At 41.6% G+C, this 18,960-nt stretch overlaps 1 protein-coding gene across 4 annotated transcripts; it reads left to right on the plus strand.

Moving 5' to 3' along the window:
• Positions 1–171: 171 nt before the first annotated feature.
• On the plus strand, positions 172–18,468 carry zbtb7a (zinc finger and BTB domain containing 7a). Of its 4 annotated transcripts, none has more exons than XM_025053600.1 (5): positions 172–313; positions 1,637–1,899; positions 11,596–12,159; positions 14,157–15,013; positions 16,340–18,468. In XM_025053600.1, the coding sequence occupies exons 3-5, from the start codon at positions 11,674–11,676 to the stop codon at positions 16,773–16,775; spliced, it is 1,779 nt and encodes a 592-aa protein (XP_024909368.1). In that variant the 5' UTR covers positions 172–313; positions 1,637–1,899; positions 11,596–11,673; the 3' UTR covers positions 16,776–18,468. The 4 variants fall into 4 exon arrangements, with proteins under 4 accessions (XP_024909368.1, XP_024909372.1, XP_024909377.1 ...); XM_025053604.1 differs by having other exon boundaries at positions 11,600–12,159; XM_025053609.1 differs by lacking the exons at positions 172–313; positions 1,637–1,899 and adding an exon at positions 1,926–3,085.
• The last annotated feature ends 492 nt before the right edge of the window (positions 18,469–18,960 follow it).

An 18,960-nucleotide genomic window follows, 5' to 3' on the forward strand; every position in this document is an offset into this window, starting at 1 on the left:
GTATATCTTAGAACTTAAATAAAACCGATTAATAGTTTTTACTTATATTGTGTTCACTACATACATAGCTACATACGTATGCGCATAGATGGTAATACATACGTACATGCATGCATGTATGCATACACATGGAAACAACAAAGGATTGATTTGTTTCTTTGGTACAAAGTGTCGACACGAAGTTAATTCCGCACTATAGACGATCACAAAGTAAACTCTCCGCCGATTGGCTGAATGACGCCCACGCGCCAACTGCCAACAGAGTGACAGTTTAAGAAACTTTGTGATTTATTAACTCTTCAGTTCGTGAAAGGTGAGCAAGTTTTCCTACAAAAATATTTTTGCAAGATAATGACGAACTAGCGGTTAGGCTGTTTTGCTAACTAACGTTAACGGCGTGTTAGCGTCGAAACATATGACTGATACCGAATTTTCTTTAGCTAAAAATCTGAACTCATTTGCTTTTTTCGGAGATATAAATATCGTACCGTACATACAGAAACTATATCTGTCGGAAAATAAAAAAATAAGCACCTTAAGACATGACAAATTAGTTAATTTATACCACAAACCAACTATTGATGTCTCTAAAGCACTGGTCTAGCAGCGGTACAATATAGGTGGTACACTAGTGAGTGCTACCAGTGGAACACTTGGTTTACATTCAATTTAAAGTCTCACATTTCATCTAATGTTAGTTTTGGAGGTAAAACACTACAACAACTAATTTGTTAAATGACAACATAATTGAATATAAGGCAGATTTTGTGAATGTTATTTATGCAATGAAATTTGCATATTCAAATTCATCCGAGCTGCATCTAACCAGTTATGTCCATATGCAGTATTTTACATGCACTTTTGAAGTTAAATGTGAGAAGGCGCACAACAGTGCCCTCTTGTCACATAACATGGCACTACTGTGTCCTATCCCCGTGTCTTCAGTGCAATGCAATGTGTGCAGTGCCAAGCTCTGTTGCACTGCATTTGCAAATTTGCATCGTGTGTCATACTATGTGTGTGTTTTTGTGAGCGCAACAATACAGTACATACTGTGGTAAATACTGTAAGTAAATAACAACCAAATCATCATTCACGTCCTTTTCTCTATCTCACTATGGCACAGACTGCAGAGTGGTAGAACGTCAAGTGTGTAAGCTGTAACTTTACAAATGGGAACTTGCAATGTGCAACCCTGGACATGACACACTTGAACTTGGCTCTTTCTTCTCAGATGCCTCACCTGTTGGAGCATGGCAGGTTTATTTAGTTAAAGAATGAAGGGGGTTGCTGGCAGCCCCTACTGTATGTGCAGGAATGTGCCATGGCTTGCTTTTGGGATGGGACACCATGACCCCGGGCAATAGGATGGGTTTGTGCAACTTGACTCGTCATAGAAAAAGACAGATAAGAGAGAAATGAAATGTGTTGGTAAAAGCAAGTGTTAGAATGGAGATTTATCTTAAAACAAGATACATATTCAGAAATACAGTAAACGCATGCTGGCATCTGTCACAATACAACAGAGTGGGATAGTTCAGGTTATGGATGTGTGTCTTTGATTTAGTTCATGAATTTTTACCAGATGACCAGCTTGGGGTGCGTTAACAATTTCTACTTTTCTTTCACTTCACAGACTGTGTAGGCAGAGAAGCCAGCGGGTGGATGCTGTTCCTTTAAGAGAGAGGAAGGGAGAGTGAGAATGAGAGAGAGAGAGAAAGGGAGGGACCTCTTTGCCCTCCAGAAACCAGGAAGGGAATTGAGTTGATCTGCTGCTGCTTGGTTAGCGCATACTGGGCTTTAAGCTGCACAACAGTGAGAGGGAGAGAGTGAGCTCTGGAGAGGAGGAGAGGAGAGGGCTGAGCTAACCCAAAACAAGCAGCACCACGGCTATTGCAGGTGAGCTAAAGACACTCTGACATCCCTCCTGCTGACTGCCCTGGGCCTGTCGTCTAAAAGGGGAGCAGGGCAGAGGAGGAGAGGAGGAGGAATGAGGGAGGGCAGAAAGGAGAGCAGGGTGGAGGGGTTGGCCATAGAGGAGAGGTAGGTCGCAGCTGTAGTCCCCTGTCAAGGTTCCTCTTTTGAAGTCATCATACAAAACTTCCTTTGCACTGTTTATTATACCTTTAGGGAATTTGGAGGTAAAGTTTGAATGATCTTTTCAAGATAACTTTTTAGCAGCTGCAAACACGGAGAGGGGGCTCTTAGAAAGAAAGGGTTGCTAGTATGAAAGGACGGTAGAAAAGAAATTAGTTTAATTTTGAAATACAAGGCAATGGAAACTATAAAAACATTTAGCAGACAGTAGTGGTTGAAATGTTCAATGCAGAAGAAGCTGCCTGGTGTGTGTAGTTGACATATTGTTGTGTTTAGAAGAGTAATAACAAATTATTTAGGTCAGACATATGTGGGTCTAAAATGTCAATAGATTTGTTCAAACACAATTCACTTCCATTATTTGCTTTCTGTTATAACAGTTAAGACTGACGTCTTCATTTATGTTGGGTTTTTTTTTTCTCAGTCAAGCTGAGACCTATTTGATGGTCGGTCTGTACTTTAATACCTGGCTGCTTGTTAGCAACATTCAGTAAAGTATAATTCAGCCCTGAGTGCTTACGTTAGACCAGGCTTGGAGATAGTTAGGGCTCACAGGGCACAGAGAGATGGGACTCGTAGTCCACAGCAGAGGATGCAAAGCATGTTAGACATTGTTTCAGAACTGTGTTTCCCAGAGTGCCATGGCCTCGGTCATCCAGGAAAGGAAACAGCCACGAGCCTATCCCAGCAAAGAGGTGTGGTGAGTGAGCAGCAGCTAAACCAATGAGAGTAGGGGATGCAGAGCAGAGTTGTGGGCTGAAAATAGAGGAGGTGGGGCAGTGGCGGCGGCGGTGGTGGTGGTGGTGGTTGGAGGAGGGGGTAAGTGTCTGTTTGTGTGGGATCAGACGAGGGCTTGCCTGTATGACTAGGACCACTTGCAAGTTTCCTCTCTGGTTAAGCTGCAGCCCTGCCCAGAGACCAAGGCAGCAGAGCTGGCCGACAGGCAGGGAAGTCAGACAGGGCCAGGGAAACATTTTCTACCTATTTGGTAAGCACACCAGGACATCTACACACACACACACACACACACACACACACACACACACATACACCAGACACTGTCTGTAGACAGTGTCAGAGAGCAGAAAGGAGGCAGGCAAAGGTTTTTATGACATGCTGTTTGAAAAGGTGAACGTGAGAGATGTTGTTTTGATAGAGTTCAGAGTTCTTGACCCACTTGCAGTTGGAGCATGTAGGTCAGTGTTGAAAATCAGGTGCTGCTAAAACTGCTCCAAATAATTGTTTTCTGAAACTTTTCATTTCCCAGCAAACTTGTTATTGTTATAGGCATTAACACATGGTGCTTGAGAATTATATTCAGGCAACTAATGTTTTATTTAATGCATCTAATATTGCGATTAAAGGATGCTGCTTTAAAAATAATAAAAGGGAAGAAGAATTTTTCTTATTGGACATTGTATATAAACAGACATATATACACACAACGAAATGTGTTTACTTCTTAGAAATTGCAGATGGACACTGTACTGTGGATTAACTGTTTTAGAAACTTTTGTAGTGCTAAGGAGTAGAACATATTTCATTGGTCAGCTTGTGCACAGTGCAGAAAAACACTTGTTTTTTGTGACTAATATTAGTTGTTCTCAGCCTATGGTCAATCTCATGACATCATTTTCTGTCAGCCCACCTTCCTCCCTCACTTTCCCACCCACTCCCCCTTCTCTAGCACCACCACCACCAGCATCTTGTTAGCAGATTTTAATCTTGTCTGTCATGTACTGCTTGCTTGTGGCTGGTGGTTTAAAAGACTTCACAGAAACCCTGGCGGCCTTGCCCAATAAGTAGATGCATAATTTCGGGCTTTGCATACTTGTTCAACTCGTTTTTAAACGTGTGGGCATGGAGAGGGTATAAGAGGAACGCAGCACATGAAGACGCCCATGTGCTGGGAAAGTGTTTTGCTTCTCCAATGCCAGCAGTAGAAAACATTAATGACATTACTGTAGTGGGTTTACTGTTGGGTTTACTGTAGATATCATACATGTTAAACACTTCACTGATGCAGCCCTCTGTACCTTTCCATGTAGACATTGTGTTTAAAGTATGGTTCATTTAGGTTAATTGCAACAAGAGGTTAAACTAGGACGGCATATGTGTTTTTGTATATAAGTGTGCACTTGTGTGTGCATCTGTGTTACCAACAATAGACTCCAGGGCAATTGCAGGGGACTTCAGTGGCTGTGGGCAGGTCCAAGACACCACCCATCAATTTGGCGGTGAGGCTGAATACAGTTTGATATTCCTGTATGTTTGTGCCTGCACCACTATGGCCTGAAACTAGCAGGTTCAGACAGACTAAGACGACAGGTTGCGTGATGTCGCCGTGGCAGTTTGAGGTTTTATTTTAGCTGCCTACAGTATATTACATGTAATAGTCAACATGTTTGCTTAGAGTTGTTTTGATGTGGTAAAATATTGTATTCCTATTCATGTGATAGTCAAGACCATCACACCAACATGTTTGCGCTGCATATTTAAAATGTACGACTTTTAGCAACAATGTAGCCTCTTCCCTGGTAAATGCAACTACACTTCCCCCCTGATATTTTGTTCCCCTAGTCAGTGATCAGTGTTCTGAAACCTTGAGCTTGACTATATGAACAGACAGATGCTTCTCTGTTGCTTTTCTGTTGGTGTGCTGAACTCCAGGAGGAGTTGAGGGTCTTCGTCTGTTGTCTTCGGAGACATTATTCATGGAAAGGCCAACAAAACCTGATCAAATTAGAGTAGGAGAGAAACTGACTTGGTGTATGTAAAGGAACGTTTAGATGGGATTTTTCACATTTTTATTATTAGTCAACACTGTTTGGACAACTCATAAATAGTGCTTAACTTCTTTAATGTATTATCAGAAACTTTTTTTTCTTTCTACTTCATAAACCATGAGTTTCCTCAAATGAAAAGAAAATGCTAACTAACATGTATGCCTGGAGCCATATATGTGAGCATTATGACACTGTTTGCCACTTGATGTAGCTAATCAGTTTGCGAAATGAAACAGTTGCATTAAAGGCTGGCAGGTCTGTGCTTCTTTGCCTCCCCAGTAACGCAATGGGGAAGTGGGTGGTGTGATGGTGGGTACTGAGGACTTTAAGACAGTAATGGAGCAATAAAGACAAAGAGAAAAAGAGGATCACATAGTAAGGACAGAGCAAGCAAGCAGACTGAGAGCTGGTCATCTGATAACAGAGCAGGTTCTGTTACACACTTGCCACAGACTTACAGGAAGTTGTCTTTCCCAGCAGGGTTGCGCATGCACAGAATGATGAAGCTAGGACATGTTTTGGCCTGCGGACTGACCGACTGGTCAGCCACGGTTCTGCTGAATGCTGGGTTGTATATGTTTTAATGCCATGTGATAGGGTTTAGTTTACTTCCTCTTTTTCAGCATGGAAATGTCAGAGCCTTTTTGGAAAGCAGAATTTCAGCTAGTGTATCTAGTTTATTGCATGGCAATTTGAGGAAGGCTGCGGTCAGAAATCTCATGTCTTCACAATGAAACTTTAATCAATAGGAGAAAGCTAAACTGTACTTTAGTTTATAATGTAATTAGTAGATTATTTTGAATTAAACAAATGACAGCACACATTTTGTCAACTTATTTGATAAACTGCTTTATATTGTGCTTTTCAGTATAACAAATAGGAGAGTGACCAAATGAGTTCCTCTCAGAGGACCAAAGTTGAAAATGAGCTTGAACTCTAGAGTATACTATGGAGTTGTAAACCCCACTTTTGTTGTGCATCTTTAGTTCCATTTGTCTCTGCTGGTCCGCTGTCTACTCACCTTACTGGCACCAATGTGACTTTTGAAATGGCTCTAATAAGTATGAAGTATTTTTAATGCAGGGTTGTTTTTCATTTAAATCTGGCCTTAGATGCTCTGTTTAGGGCAGCTCCTATAAAGCGTTACTTTGTAACATTGTGCATTTAACACAGCATTACTATCCACAGATCTACAAGGACAGTTCATTTGAATGTCTTTTCTTATTTTATAGCAAAATAATTAAACAGCTCTTGAAGAATTAAAATTGTTATTTCACACTGTTGTGCCATATTGACAACATCTTAGCTTTTTTTTGCAACCCATTTACTGTTACCCTGTAGCTACGCAGAAGCTCTGACATGAAAAAGACAAGGAACAAACATAAGTCTAATTTCCAAGTTATGTTTAGCAGTGGGTACTCTTGTCACTTTTTCATAATTTCAGTGTTGGATCTAAAAGTGTATCATTATATAATAAGCCCCCCTGCTACTGTCCTCACAATAAACTTTGCCCAACCCATGGGCGGTAACCCTTAGTGAAGCAGGTTACACCAGGTAACTGAATGAGATCGCTTGAGTTTATCATTGACATCTGAGCTGGATTCCTAGGCCACCATGCACTCAGGAGTTATGAGCGAGCTTGTGGGTTGAACGCCCTGCCTCGCCCACTACCTTTTCAATGTCTTTGTGTCTGCGCTTCAGAACCACTTCCTGGTTAACTTCAAGTGCGAGCTGTCAGGCCAAGACCCGTGTTAACAACTTCAGTTTTATCAAAAACTTGCCCTCTTCCTGCTTTACTCCAATCAGGTTTCCTCTCACTGTTAGCAGCAGTGAGTCATGGTTCTATGGGCATTGCTCAAAAGCTACTTTTCCAAGGAACTGCAGCTCCTCCCATTCTCATTATATTTTAATATCATCTACTCTAGTTCTAACTAGAATAAAATCCCCTGTTGCCTGGTTAGGTTGGCTTGTCTGATTAAGGAGAAAAGATGCGTATATGTCAAACAAAACAAGCCAAAATTTGAATCTGTTACCCAGAATCCAGAACTGATAATCTGTTATTGGTATTACAGTTATAATATAAACAGCTGTGGTGGTTGTAACATAAGAATTATTTTCACAGCAAGCGAGCTACTGAATACATAAAGGTTGTACTTGAATAAGGCTTGTAGTAATGTGATAGATTGATTATGTGTGATAAAATTAACTTCTCTCTACATCAGTGCTAAAAAGTGTCCCCATCTGTGGTACATTAACATTTATGGTTTACAGGGATCAATGATTCAGTAGGGTTTTTTTATTGCCCCTTTTGAAAGTTGTGATTTTGAATTGTACTTTACTTTTAGGACCCAATTAATCTTTGCCTGTCAAAGTGTTAAGAAACAACTGAAATGGGGTTTTTAGAAGGGTCAAACCAAAAGACTCCTCGTCTTGGGGATACAGTCCAGGACATACCAGAGCAGCTGGGTTTTTTTAAATTATCTTATATTTCTCTCAAAGTTGTGTTTTAAACTCAGGTTTGGTGAAGCCTTTTGAAAGTGACAGCATTGCTCTTGCAACTGCTCTCTTGTCAGGATAAGAAGCCTAGGTTTCACAGGGTTAACGTTTTGTTCCCTCAGATTTATGGAATGGCTGGTATGTGTCAAAGACAGATAGTTGGAAAGTGAAAATTCAGCAGCCTCTTTATAGTTGATATGTGTCAGTTAAAATAAAGTTGCTTTTACTAACTGCAACAACTGCCTGATGGGTTTGTCTGTGAATGACAAACAAAAGGGTGTGACTAACTTGGCACGGACACAAAGAACACACACACAGAGTAATCTTAACTGAAAAAAACAGAAAGAAAAATCGTTGCGGGTTGTTTCACCCCCAGAGCATGATTTCAATATCTGCTCTTGTTGTGTGTACATTCAATGGACAGAGTAAGAGAACGCTAGGGATGAAGCGGAGGTGATGAGGGTAGTGGGGGTATCCGAGGATCCTGGGCTAACACAGCAGTTTGACTTGCAAAGCAGCGGTCGGTGCTCACGGTCTGGACACAGCGAAGGCACTTCCTTGGAAGTGGAACGTCAGTGACACGGACTGTGCCGCTTTGTGCTGGGCTGTGGGCCTCATCACCCACAGACATGAATTAGTGATAAGGAATGTTTGAAGCCACGAGGAGGTGTCAGGATCAGGTTTGTGGCCCTGTTTCTTCTTTCTTAGTACTCTTTGCAGGTTATTCGGGGACAGGTGGCTCCAACTGTCCCTTCAAGTGTTGTTGGCAGTGAACCAAGCTTGTGTATTATGAGCATGTTTGTGTGTGTTTTATCTCCTCTCAGCTCAGCTCAGACTTTACCTCACAAAGCCGTGACCCGGAGTTAGTTGTGTTGGTACAGGGGATAATGCAGTACACAGGCTTGCAGCAATGCATGGCATTGTGCAGGTGCTGTGCGTGTGTGTTGCAGGAAAGCAGGTTGGCTCGGGCCTGGATGGGCTCACAGAGATCTATTTCCACCCGTGAAGGACAAGACTTGCAGCCATGTGGTTGCCCTTTTCCTCGCTGTCCCTTCTTTACTGCTCTCCACTGCCTTTCTGCCTCTTGTGTTATATAAGTTTGCTCTCCATGTCTTTATATTATATTTATATAAGGGGTACAATAGAAGGCCTTTTCAGCAGCCCACCTTTCATCAGAGCTATGTGAATGACAATGAAAGGCTTGAGTTTTCTCAAGGAAGGTGTCTGAGTATTTTTTATATGTAAGCGACATTCCGTTATACTTGGCTAAACATTATCAACCAGTTTAAAAGATCACATGATATTACACCAATCTCTTTTGGCCCCCATGGCTAACAGCAGATATTATTTTTCTTTCTTTAAACATTCCAACACTGGTGGGTTGTCAGTTTTCAAGGTGTGGTAACAGATAGGCTTAGTGTTGTAGAACACAAGTGCAGAGACAAGGAGAGGTGAGAACAGGTGAGCTCTACTAGAAGGGAACAGGTAGCCAGGTTAAGCAGGTTTTGAAGATGGGTGTAGTGCACAAACATGCCATGAGGGCTGGATTGAAAGAATCTAATTTAAACACATTTTCTCTTGTGTACAGCAACCCACTACACTATGTGCATCCTAAAACATGTCGTTACCACACAATGAACTCCACCCTTAACCCCACCATTGGTGGGTCTTGACAAATACAGGCTGGACATCCTATTTTTGTTTTTAATTGGCATTGCTACAAACCTTGCATGCATTACTGCTGTTTTAGGGATGCTTCAGTATTTGTTTGAGTGTTTATTAGAAAAATGAGGAAGGTTCATTCTGCTCAAACCCTTCCAACAGTGCAGGCTTCAGTTAATCATTTTAATCTCCCCCCCCACACGTGAGCGAGGGGACAGCCTTTCCTGAAACTTGGCGCACAGAACAGGGTGGGGTAACTAGCTTAGACCGGATTGACAACCTCCCTATTTAATACTGTTCCCTCTCAGCTCGTTGCATGTCCTCTTCCTCCTCCCATGGAGTTTTTCCACAGGGTCTGCGCTGGCAGCCCCCCTCCCTCCCTTCCATGTTTCCTCCACCTACCTCCCTCCCTCCCTGGCTCTTAACGCAGAGTGCACAAGCTGCACAGCCCAGCTCCCAGCATGCACTCTGATCCCCACTGCCCTCTGCCTATCTGTCCTCCACGACCTCTTACTTGGTTTCTTGCACAAGTGCTTGCAAATGTAGCCATTTACCCAGGGAACGAGGCATAGCCACCTGCACACATTCAGTATGTTTTGTACATACTTTTGTACACACATGCACTCACACACTCCATGTATTTTCACAGGTAGAACAGCTAAGGTTTAAAAAATGTATTACAGCACATTATCACGTGGTAATATACTCTGCTGTAAATCAGTAAATACTCTCACGTACTAGTAAATGTACTTTGTAATCAATGGAAAGAAGAAGGAACACAAGGTGCTGCTGATAATCAGTGAAAATAAAAATAAATAAATATGCTAACTATAGAGACAAGACAAATCTTGTCCCCATAGTTTCATTATAGAAATTTGAAAAAACATTTTGAGAATTTTTCTGCATTGTGTTACAGTGTCCACAATGCAGAAAATGCGGCAGATTTGACATGAAGCCATTTAGACGAGGCCCTTGTTTTGTGTTTGTGCTTATTTTTATTTCATAATAAAGGTAATAGTTATTGTGCAAAAATCTTCAAACTGATTTAAAGACACACTTTTGATAACGTTACCGACTGCCACCTTAACCAGTGTAGAGCTCAGTTTAAATAGAAAACATAGTTGTTTTTATTAGTATTAATGCCTGAGTTTAGCTTCATATAATTTACATATCTCACATATTTCGTTGACAACCCACACATCGATTTAGAATTGCTTAACCTGTTTCACAAATATACTGTCGCTACGTAACCTAATGTGACCCAACCTTTTTGGTAGCTTCTACATTGCTTGTTTTCCTTGCTGTGTATTATAATTAGCACCCTGTTCTCGAGCTTTGCAACTTTACTGTTCTAGAGTTGATACCTTTCTTAAAAATGAAATAGAACCAAAAGGCTTTAGTTTGGACAAAGAAACTGTTTTTAGTATGTTTTTGGCCACTCTCATTCTTTCTGTGAGAATTTGTCAATTTAAAAACATTTTTCCAGCGCAAGAAAGATATTTTGGGCTTTTTGTCATCTTCTGTTCATGGGGGGAAAATATATATATACAGTATATAAACAAATATATAAAATATTTGCTTCTTAATCATAAAAAAGCCTGGTCAGAAAGGGCTATAAGCCCCCTGACTTTATCATTTATTGACTGTTTCTGTTTCACTGTTTCTGATCAACATCTTGCACTTTTCAAATTCCTGTGAAATAAAAACACCACACTCCCTTTCTTGCTTTAACTGCTGTGGTAACAGTGGCTTTGTATTCACCTAGAACAGCTTTTTTGTGATGGTGAACTTGAGTTTTTTTTCTTTGAGTGCATATTGAACGCACAACAATGTTGTTGTTCTACTACCCGGTAAAAACATGCAAACCTGGAAGAACGTGTTGTTTTAGATCTGGTAAGCTGGTTTTAGCTCATATGCTAATATAACATCACATCATGAATGGTGGAGAGAGGCGAAGGCTGTCTGCTCAGTGCTTAGTATAGAAACTACACATCTTTTAAATGATTAATTAATTTAATCTGAATAATCACAATGTAGGTGTAGATTAATCACAATCTGACAATTAATTGAGGAAAAAACATTTTTCTGTATAATGCTGGATCAGAAAAACAAATAACAGCAGATAGATGATTGCTTTCATTTCATATCTGTTTTATTTGTGACTTATCAAAATAAAAAATGGATGGATGAAGTAGGAAAATGATGAATTAATGGATATTCAGTGTTTATCATTCTGATTGAAATGCCTTTAAAATTTTGAATCTGATGAATCTTCACAAACTAATGAATGCAATGAATGGGTTAATTATGACAGCTTTAATGGAAACCTTGTTTAATTTATCCTTAATTACATTATCGATCGATAATCTGTCAGAAAATGATTATCTCCTACACCTGTTTATTTAAGGTTTAATTTGAGTAATATTACAATATTAAGGTTTAATCTGAGTAATATTACAACCAACTTTTTTGTAAACAAAGGTTCTTATAATTATATAAAATTTACCTTTTCACCTTTTCACCTTTTGTTCCTGTCACTTTGTCTTCCCCCCAGACAGGTAGACGGACAGACGGCAGGACGGATACACGGGTGGGGGCTGTGCTAGGCGGCTCGGCGGCAGGCTGGTGGAAGATGTCGTCAGGAGCCGGTGGGAGGGGCGGAAGGCAGCTCCGTGGGACAGTAAGCAGTAGAGGTGGAGGAGGGAGAGGAGGAGCAGGGGAAGCAGAGGAAGGCCCTGTGGGGATCCCTTTCCCTGAGCACAGCGCTGACATCCTGGGCAACCTGAACAAGCAGCGGCTCAGTGGCCTGCTGTGTGACGTGCTCTTGGTTACTCAGGACCGTGAGTTTCCGGCACATCGCTCTGTCCTTGCTTCGTGCAGCTCGTACTTCCACAAGCTCTTCACTTCCGGAGCCGCTGCTGACCAACAAAACATCTATAACATCGACTTTGTGGCGGCAGAGGCTCTGGGATCGTTGCTGGACTTTGCCTATACAGCCACGCTGACAGTCAGTCACAGCAGCGTGGCTGACATCCTCGCAGCTGCACGTCTCCTGGAAATCTCACCGGTCCAAGATGTCTGTACACACCTGCTGGACACCAAAGTGCTCTCCCCGCCGGTACAGGACCCTTATTGAACTAGACGTGACACGTGTTATAGTCAATATAATGGTTTCAGATGAGACCTGAACACTAGGGCATGCAAAAGTGATCCTAAATTGGCCACTAAAAGTGTATGGTGGTGTATGTGTTCATCTACCACCTTTCTACCATTCTTTTGCAAGTGATGTAGGGGTGATGGGGTTGAAAATACTAAGAAGTAGATGGTGGGGCAGGATGAGCTGACAGGTGGTAACTCATATTTGTAAGATTTTGTTGTAGAATGCAACATTAAGATTATTCTAAAGCAAGAGTGTAGTTGTTACATCTGTGGATTCTCTATTTGCGTAGGTGGTTATAAATGTTTTGTTTTGATATTTTGGAGATGTAAAAGTGCACAGATTATCTGTTGCAATATCAGTATACAGACGAGTATTACTTTTAGTGCTTATACACATATGGAAATATTTAGTCTTAAAAACAAATGAAATTCAAAGTTTTGACAAAGATACTGAATCATATTTGTATACTAAAAGTACCAGGACCATGGCATTCAACAAAATGCAGTTTATGGATTAGCAAGCTATTGCACGTGTGTGAGTTTTAGTTTGCGGGCCATCATTCCAGATGCACTCGGGTGAGTATACACAAGCCTTGAGTCACACAGACCGCCCTAAGAGTAGTTCAACACTTAGTCATAATGAACTAGTAATGTGTATGGAGGGATAAAAGACCCCTTCAGACTGTTGACCTTGCAGGACTGCAAGGAGTATAACTGTGAAGTACAGTGCTCTGCAGAGGTTTTAGTAAAATACTATAAATTATAAATACTTTCAATTGTTTATTTTTAACAATTTGGAAAGTACAAAGTGAGAAACAAAAGAAAAATGAAATTAAAACAACACTAATGTTCATACCCTTTGCCTTCTAAACAGCCTTCTGACAGATCGTAGTCAGCTGTTTGATCAACTGCTGATACCAAAAGAAGCTAATAAATATTGATTTTACATGTAGGTTAAAAGTCAGTGGTTAACTCACACAGAAGTACTGTTGATAGAGGTACTGTCTGGAGAAGTCTTGCCAGAAATGGTCCTCATTTAGGAGTTGCAACCAAAAAATTCTTTCAAAAGTGTACAAAGCAAAGTTGTTGTTTAAAAGGCAAAGTTTGATCACACCCAATACTGATTTGATTTTATTCTCTTTTGCCTATTCACTGCATTTTGTACTTTGATTACAATTTTAGAAAATGTCAAGTATTGACCACTTTTTTCTCTACAATTTTGCACCACACAGTACTGTATGTGTGCTTTCTATTTTGCGTTGTGCGATCATTTTTATGTTTCATTGTCATGGCCATAAGGCATATCAAAAACCCCCAGGAAGTCATATTGACTTTAATGGTGTCAGTTCAAAGTGAATGAAAATACAGCTGTCGCAACGTAATTGCAGCCAAAGGCCAACAACAAAAATGTTTTTATTTAATGTTGTTTGTAAATTTTTTTGGTTGATTTAAATCTATTTATTAAACCTATAATACAGAAATCAAATATAAGATATGTTTAGCTAAACTAACTATTGACTGCACTGCACCTATTCTCTTTTCTCTCTAGGAGAGTTCTGAATCAATACATTGCTAAAATGATTAGCTTCATTCTAGTAGAAATAACTACAGGTACATGTAGATGAATGATAACACAGTGTTGATGGTGTGATGGTATAAGTACCATGATGAAAAAACACAAGCAGGCGAGGTGCAGAAAAATGGTAATGATAAGTAAAGATAGTGTCGAAGGGCCTGAGGAACAGGAAGAGACAGTCGATGTTATCTTGCAGGCCAGATTAAACCACTTTCAAATAGCCAGACAAATGATGCCCCCAGGTCTAAACTTGAACAACTGCCTACCTTAATCGCCCCTCATGAACATGAATGTTTGTCAGCTTTTCTACTGATACTTCTTTTATAGTATACTTCTGTATTCCTCACTAACTTTTTCTATTTGTCACTATGTGTCACAAGGCGGGCAATGAGCAAAGAGATGAAGATGAAGAAAAGGATGGAAAGGGCAGCGGCAAGGAGCGGGGGAATCGGATGCGAGCGCGAGAATACCTGGAGTACTTTCAGAGAGGGGCACATTGGAGCAGCAGCTGCAGCACGCCAGAGCTCAGGGACCTGCCAACACACCTGCACTTTAACCATGGCAATGGCGCCAGCAATGGGGCTCCTGGTGGCCCTGGTGAGTACTACTCTCCGCTGGCGCTCGCCTTGGCCCAGGTACCAATGCAGGAGCCTGAAGAAGAAGATGAGGATGATGAGGAAGAGGAGGAAGGAGAGGGAGCACAGAGAAATGGAGCCAGTCAGGGGTTACCTTTCTATCCCCCATCCCAAAATGGGCACTTCTACCTCCCCCCTGACTCTAGGTTAGGGCCGGAGACAGAAGTAGGGAACGGGGTTAGAGAAGTGATGACGAGGGAGAGAGGCTCAGCTAGTGCTCTCCTCCAGCAGATGATGGACTCCATTGAGAGGCAAAAGGAGCGTTCAACAACAGAGGAACCAGGAGAAGGGGAGGACCCAGACATGGAATTTTACTTGAATTATTTTAACAGCACGCAGCATGAGGATTCAGCTTCTGCTGCTGTGACACAGGGTGTGCCGCCAATCTGGTTATCAAGAGGCAGTACAGGCCAAGACAAAGTTGGAGCAGAGAGAGGCAGCAGTGGAGGTGGAGGAGAGAGAAAGATGCGCTCAAAGGCCTTCCAGAAGTGCCCGATATGCTCCAAGGTTATTCAGGGAGCAGGCAAGCTGCCCCGCCACATTCGAACGCACACAGGAGAGAAACCCTATGAATGCGCAATCTGCAAAGTGCGCTTTACCAGGTAAGAACTGTGACTTTACCATGACACTTGTAATACCAGTTTTGAACATGGCAACCACCACATACAGTAGATGAGAGTAGAATCCACCACAGTACATGAACATGAACGTTCACCTTAACGTAGTGTATTTGAGACCCCACATTTTGTTTTTTTAATGTCACATTCTTGCTGAACCAAAATGGCTTAAAGACAGTTCTGTGAAAGAATGGCTCGTGGGTTATAAAGATCTGTTTTATTATACGGCCACCATAGCAAAGTCCTGAAATGTTTGCACTGGGGTTTCATAAAAGAAGGCTGAGGCTTGGCAGCGTTATCTAATGGAGGGCTGCTATAAAGTGATGTGGTCTGATACAGAGGGGGATCACAGGCACTGAACAGTGCTCTATGTACTTAAAGCACTAATTTGAACTTTTGATCTTTAGTTTTGTTGATTATTGGCCACAGCAGGGTAGTCACACTCACATTACCACCTGCTCTTGTTCTGTCTTTCAGTTTAATGTCCCTTTTTCTCTTTGTAATAAAAAACTACCATGTATCATTTAAATAAACTTGGCAATTCTAATTATAACTAGATTTCATTTCCCACCAGGATTTCACGTCTTCTTGAAGTCCTGTCTTTAATTTCTATCTATAAATTGATTTGTTTTGCTGGAAATAAATGCTTGTAGGGCAGGTAGGAAAGACCAGTCAGAAATTACCCTCTCACTAAAGTGGACCAGCAGTGGGAAGAGGGTATTGTAATCTTAATCCTGTTTGATCAGGGTTAAGAGTGTGCCTTGCATGGTAATAAATCACTCCTGCCCTTAAATAATTCACCTCTGTCAGTGTGCCACTTTGTTCCAAGGGTTCAGCCAGTGAATGTGTGCGTGTTGGTGTGTGTTCTCCACCCCCGGCCTACTTTTTAAATTTTTTTTTTTAATAAGGTCTATATTCTGAGGCAGCGGGTACAGAACTGCAGGTATTCTAGTGGGTTTGCTATCAGGATAGGTAATCTACTTATATGTTAAGTGTATCTGTGTGTTTAAATGTAGCTGTTGTAATAAGGCTTGTTTATCTAGAAGCCCTCTGCCCTGGATGTAGAAGAATTAGACGGTTTAAGAGCTGGGAATCTAGGCAGATAAAAAGGGCTAAAGGGGGAGGGATGGTAGTCAGATAAAGCCCAAGGCCTGATAAAGTAGAGCTGTCCAAAAACAATGTTGAATCTATGGATGTACAGAACAATAAAAAAAAAAAAGACAACTGGAAAGTGCGAGATTCACATAGGGGTTAAAAAAACATACATGACTGACTAATTTTGTGTTTTTCATAATTTCTTTTTTATTTCAGGCAGGACAAGCTGAAGGTTCACATGCGGAAGCATACAGGGGAGAAGCCTTACCTGTGTACGCAGTGTGGAGCTGCCTTTGCGCACAACTATGACCTGAAGAACCACATGCGCGTACACACAGGCCTGCGCCCCTATCAGTGCTCAAGCTGCTTTAAGACTTTTGTGCGCTCTGATCACCTGCATCGCCACCTCAAAAAGGACGGTTGCAACGGCATCCCATCCCGCCGTGGTCGGAAGCCTCGGGTGAGGGAGCCTGGTCTCCTGGAGGCCCCTCTGGGCCTGTTGAGTCCTGGCTCTGACACGGGCCTTATGCCTCGAAGCATCAGGGGACAGCGGCGTTCTGAGTCAACCTCAGCAGGGGAGGTGGAGGAGCATGCTGGAGCTCATGCACTTAGTCCTCAGATGCAGGAGTTGGCAGAGGAGGCAGGGCCCTGAGACTGCAGGGGCTACAAAGACACTGCTGGATACCACAGTCACTCTGCACTGCCTGTGAGACAGGCCAGTCAACAGGGGGAAAAGAAAACATGCAAAGGCAAACTTAAGAAAAAGAAACGAAAAAACAACTAACTATTCCTCTATAAACCAAATCAGGGTGTCACAAAAATCTAATCTTTTATTACCTTTTCTTTTACTTAAGAAAACAGTAGACTTACATACAGTTGAGTAGGTTTATCTGTTAAAGAGCAAAGGACGCTTCAAATCATGCACCTGTGATGTCCACTTTCTGGGCCATTTCTTTCTTTATATTTGGGGTTTTATACATTGGCAGATGTGCTTTAGCAAATGTATAATAGATAGAAACAAACTCTGAGCAACTATGCAGTTGATTTAGATTTTTATCGGTTTGTCCTCACAGCCTTCAAGCTCTGAGCAAGGTGTTTGTCAAGTACCTGCTGGCTGCTGTACGGGTGAAGCGAGGACAAATCCTCACAGTAAAAACAAGTCTTTCTATTCTTTTACAGCTCTGAAATGTACAGTTACCATAGAAACAACATTGCCACACTGTGGCATATGCAAGGAAACTAACCACAGATTTGATGCAACAGTTCTCTTTTACTTTAAATGTTCCAGAAAGAATCAGACAAGGGTTTGATTGAAGTGTTACTTACTCTGTAAAATGAATAAGAATTTATGCTTTGTCTTATTGTAAAACAAAGTCTTGTTGAGTCGAATCCACTTTAATGGGGGCTCGTCAACTGCAGAAGGGGAGAAAAGGAGAGGTGGGGTTTTTTAAAGCACTACCTTGGTCAATGTGTGTTCTGGCCTGAGTACAGAGCCTCTTATTCCTCACAGTTCTGCAATTTCAGCATTTCTGTTTTCCATTTGATTTTTGTCTTATGTATTTGTTGTTGTCATTTTTTGTTTTTGTTTTTTTGTTGTTTTTGTTGACTGCTTCAGGTACTTGACACTTTATAATTGTATACTTGTACATACAGCAGGTGATTATATGACGATGATTCCCTCCTAATGCTGAGGTGTGCTTACCAATCGGGTTTTTCCTGTTCAGCTTGATGTCATATTTCTCACAGAGTGAAGCTTGTGGGTGAATGAGAAAAATCTTAATTGTATGAAAGTTTGATAAAACAAAAAAAACACTTAGAGACCCATTTGTCCTAAACTTAACACTTGATATGTACAGCTCCTGCCCAAAGGTTGTTGAGGTGAATTTAATGAATGTGCTTAACTTTGTGCAGTTTTTGGGATTCTGTCTTTGTGTGACAAGGCATGGGTAGCATTTAACTAACGGCAGATCTAAAGAATGGCAGGTAGCCTTGGGAGAGAGAGTGACGAGAGAATAACAGATAGAGATAGTTGAGCACCTTTTTTTCTGTTTGCACAGCTTTACTAAAGACATCCGACACAGCCAGAACCAGGTTTATGTAAAGGACATGGGCTGATGTTGGTGAGGGAGAAAGAGAGAGAGAGTGTGTGTGTGTGAGAGAGAGAGAGCAGGTTTATGTGTCGTGCTTATTCCAATCTTTTTGCCCCAGGGACCACACAACCGTGAGGTAACCTGTATGATGAAGAGAGCAATAAATACCTGTCCAAGTTGGGAGGCCAAATAGAAGCACAGCTGCAGCTGGTTGATGGGGGAAGGGGAGGAGGATCTCACAATGTCTGTTGCATTCCAAAAAATAATCTCCCCCAGCTTAGCCACGTTTCTAGGCAAGAGGGGATCAAATGAGGCCTTTTCTCTCCCTCTTTTTCCCTCTATGGTCCACTAATGCCCCCAAACCGGCCTGGAGGGGATAATATTATATTAGAGTCTGGTGTTACTGTGGGTAGAACGCCTGGTGCTGGCAGTTTAGTGTGTGTGAGTGTGTTTACATGTTCGTGTGTGCGTGTGTGGCAGCCAGGGTCCCTCTGGCCACATCATCAGTGTGTGAGTCAGCCCTAGCCTGTTCAAACATGCACCCTGAGCTGCTAGCCCCAATGCACTTTCTCTGTCTCACACACATGCTCACACACACACACACTCACCTAGACCTGGTATCCCGAAAGTAAGTAGAAAAGACCAGAACTCCACACTATTAGACTGAGCCACGTTTAACTGACCTGAAAACATCACGCCTAACTTTTGTCTTTAAAAGTTATAAGGCAGACACATTGTCTTTAAAAA

This window comes from Cynoglossus semilaevis, chromosome 2, assembly GCF_000523025.1.
Source record: "Cynoglossus semilaevis isolate Cse_v1.0 chromosome 2, Cse_v1.0, whole genome shotgun sequence".
NCBI classification, from domain to species: Eukaryota; Metazoa; Chordata; class Actinopteri; order Pleuronectiformes; family Cynoglossidae; genus Cynoglossus; species Cynoglossus semilaevis.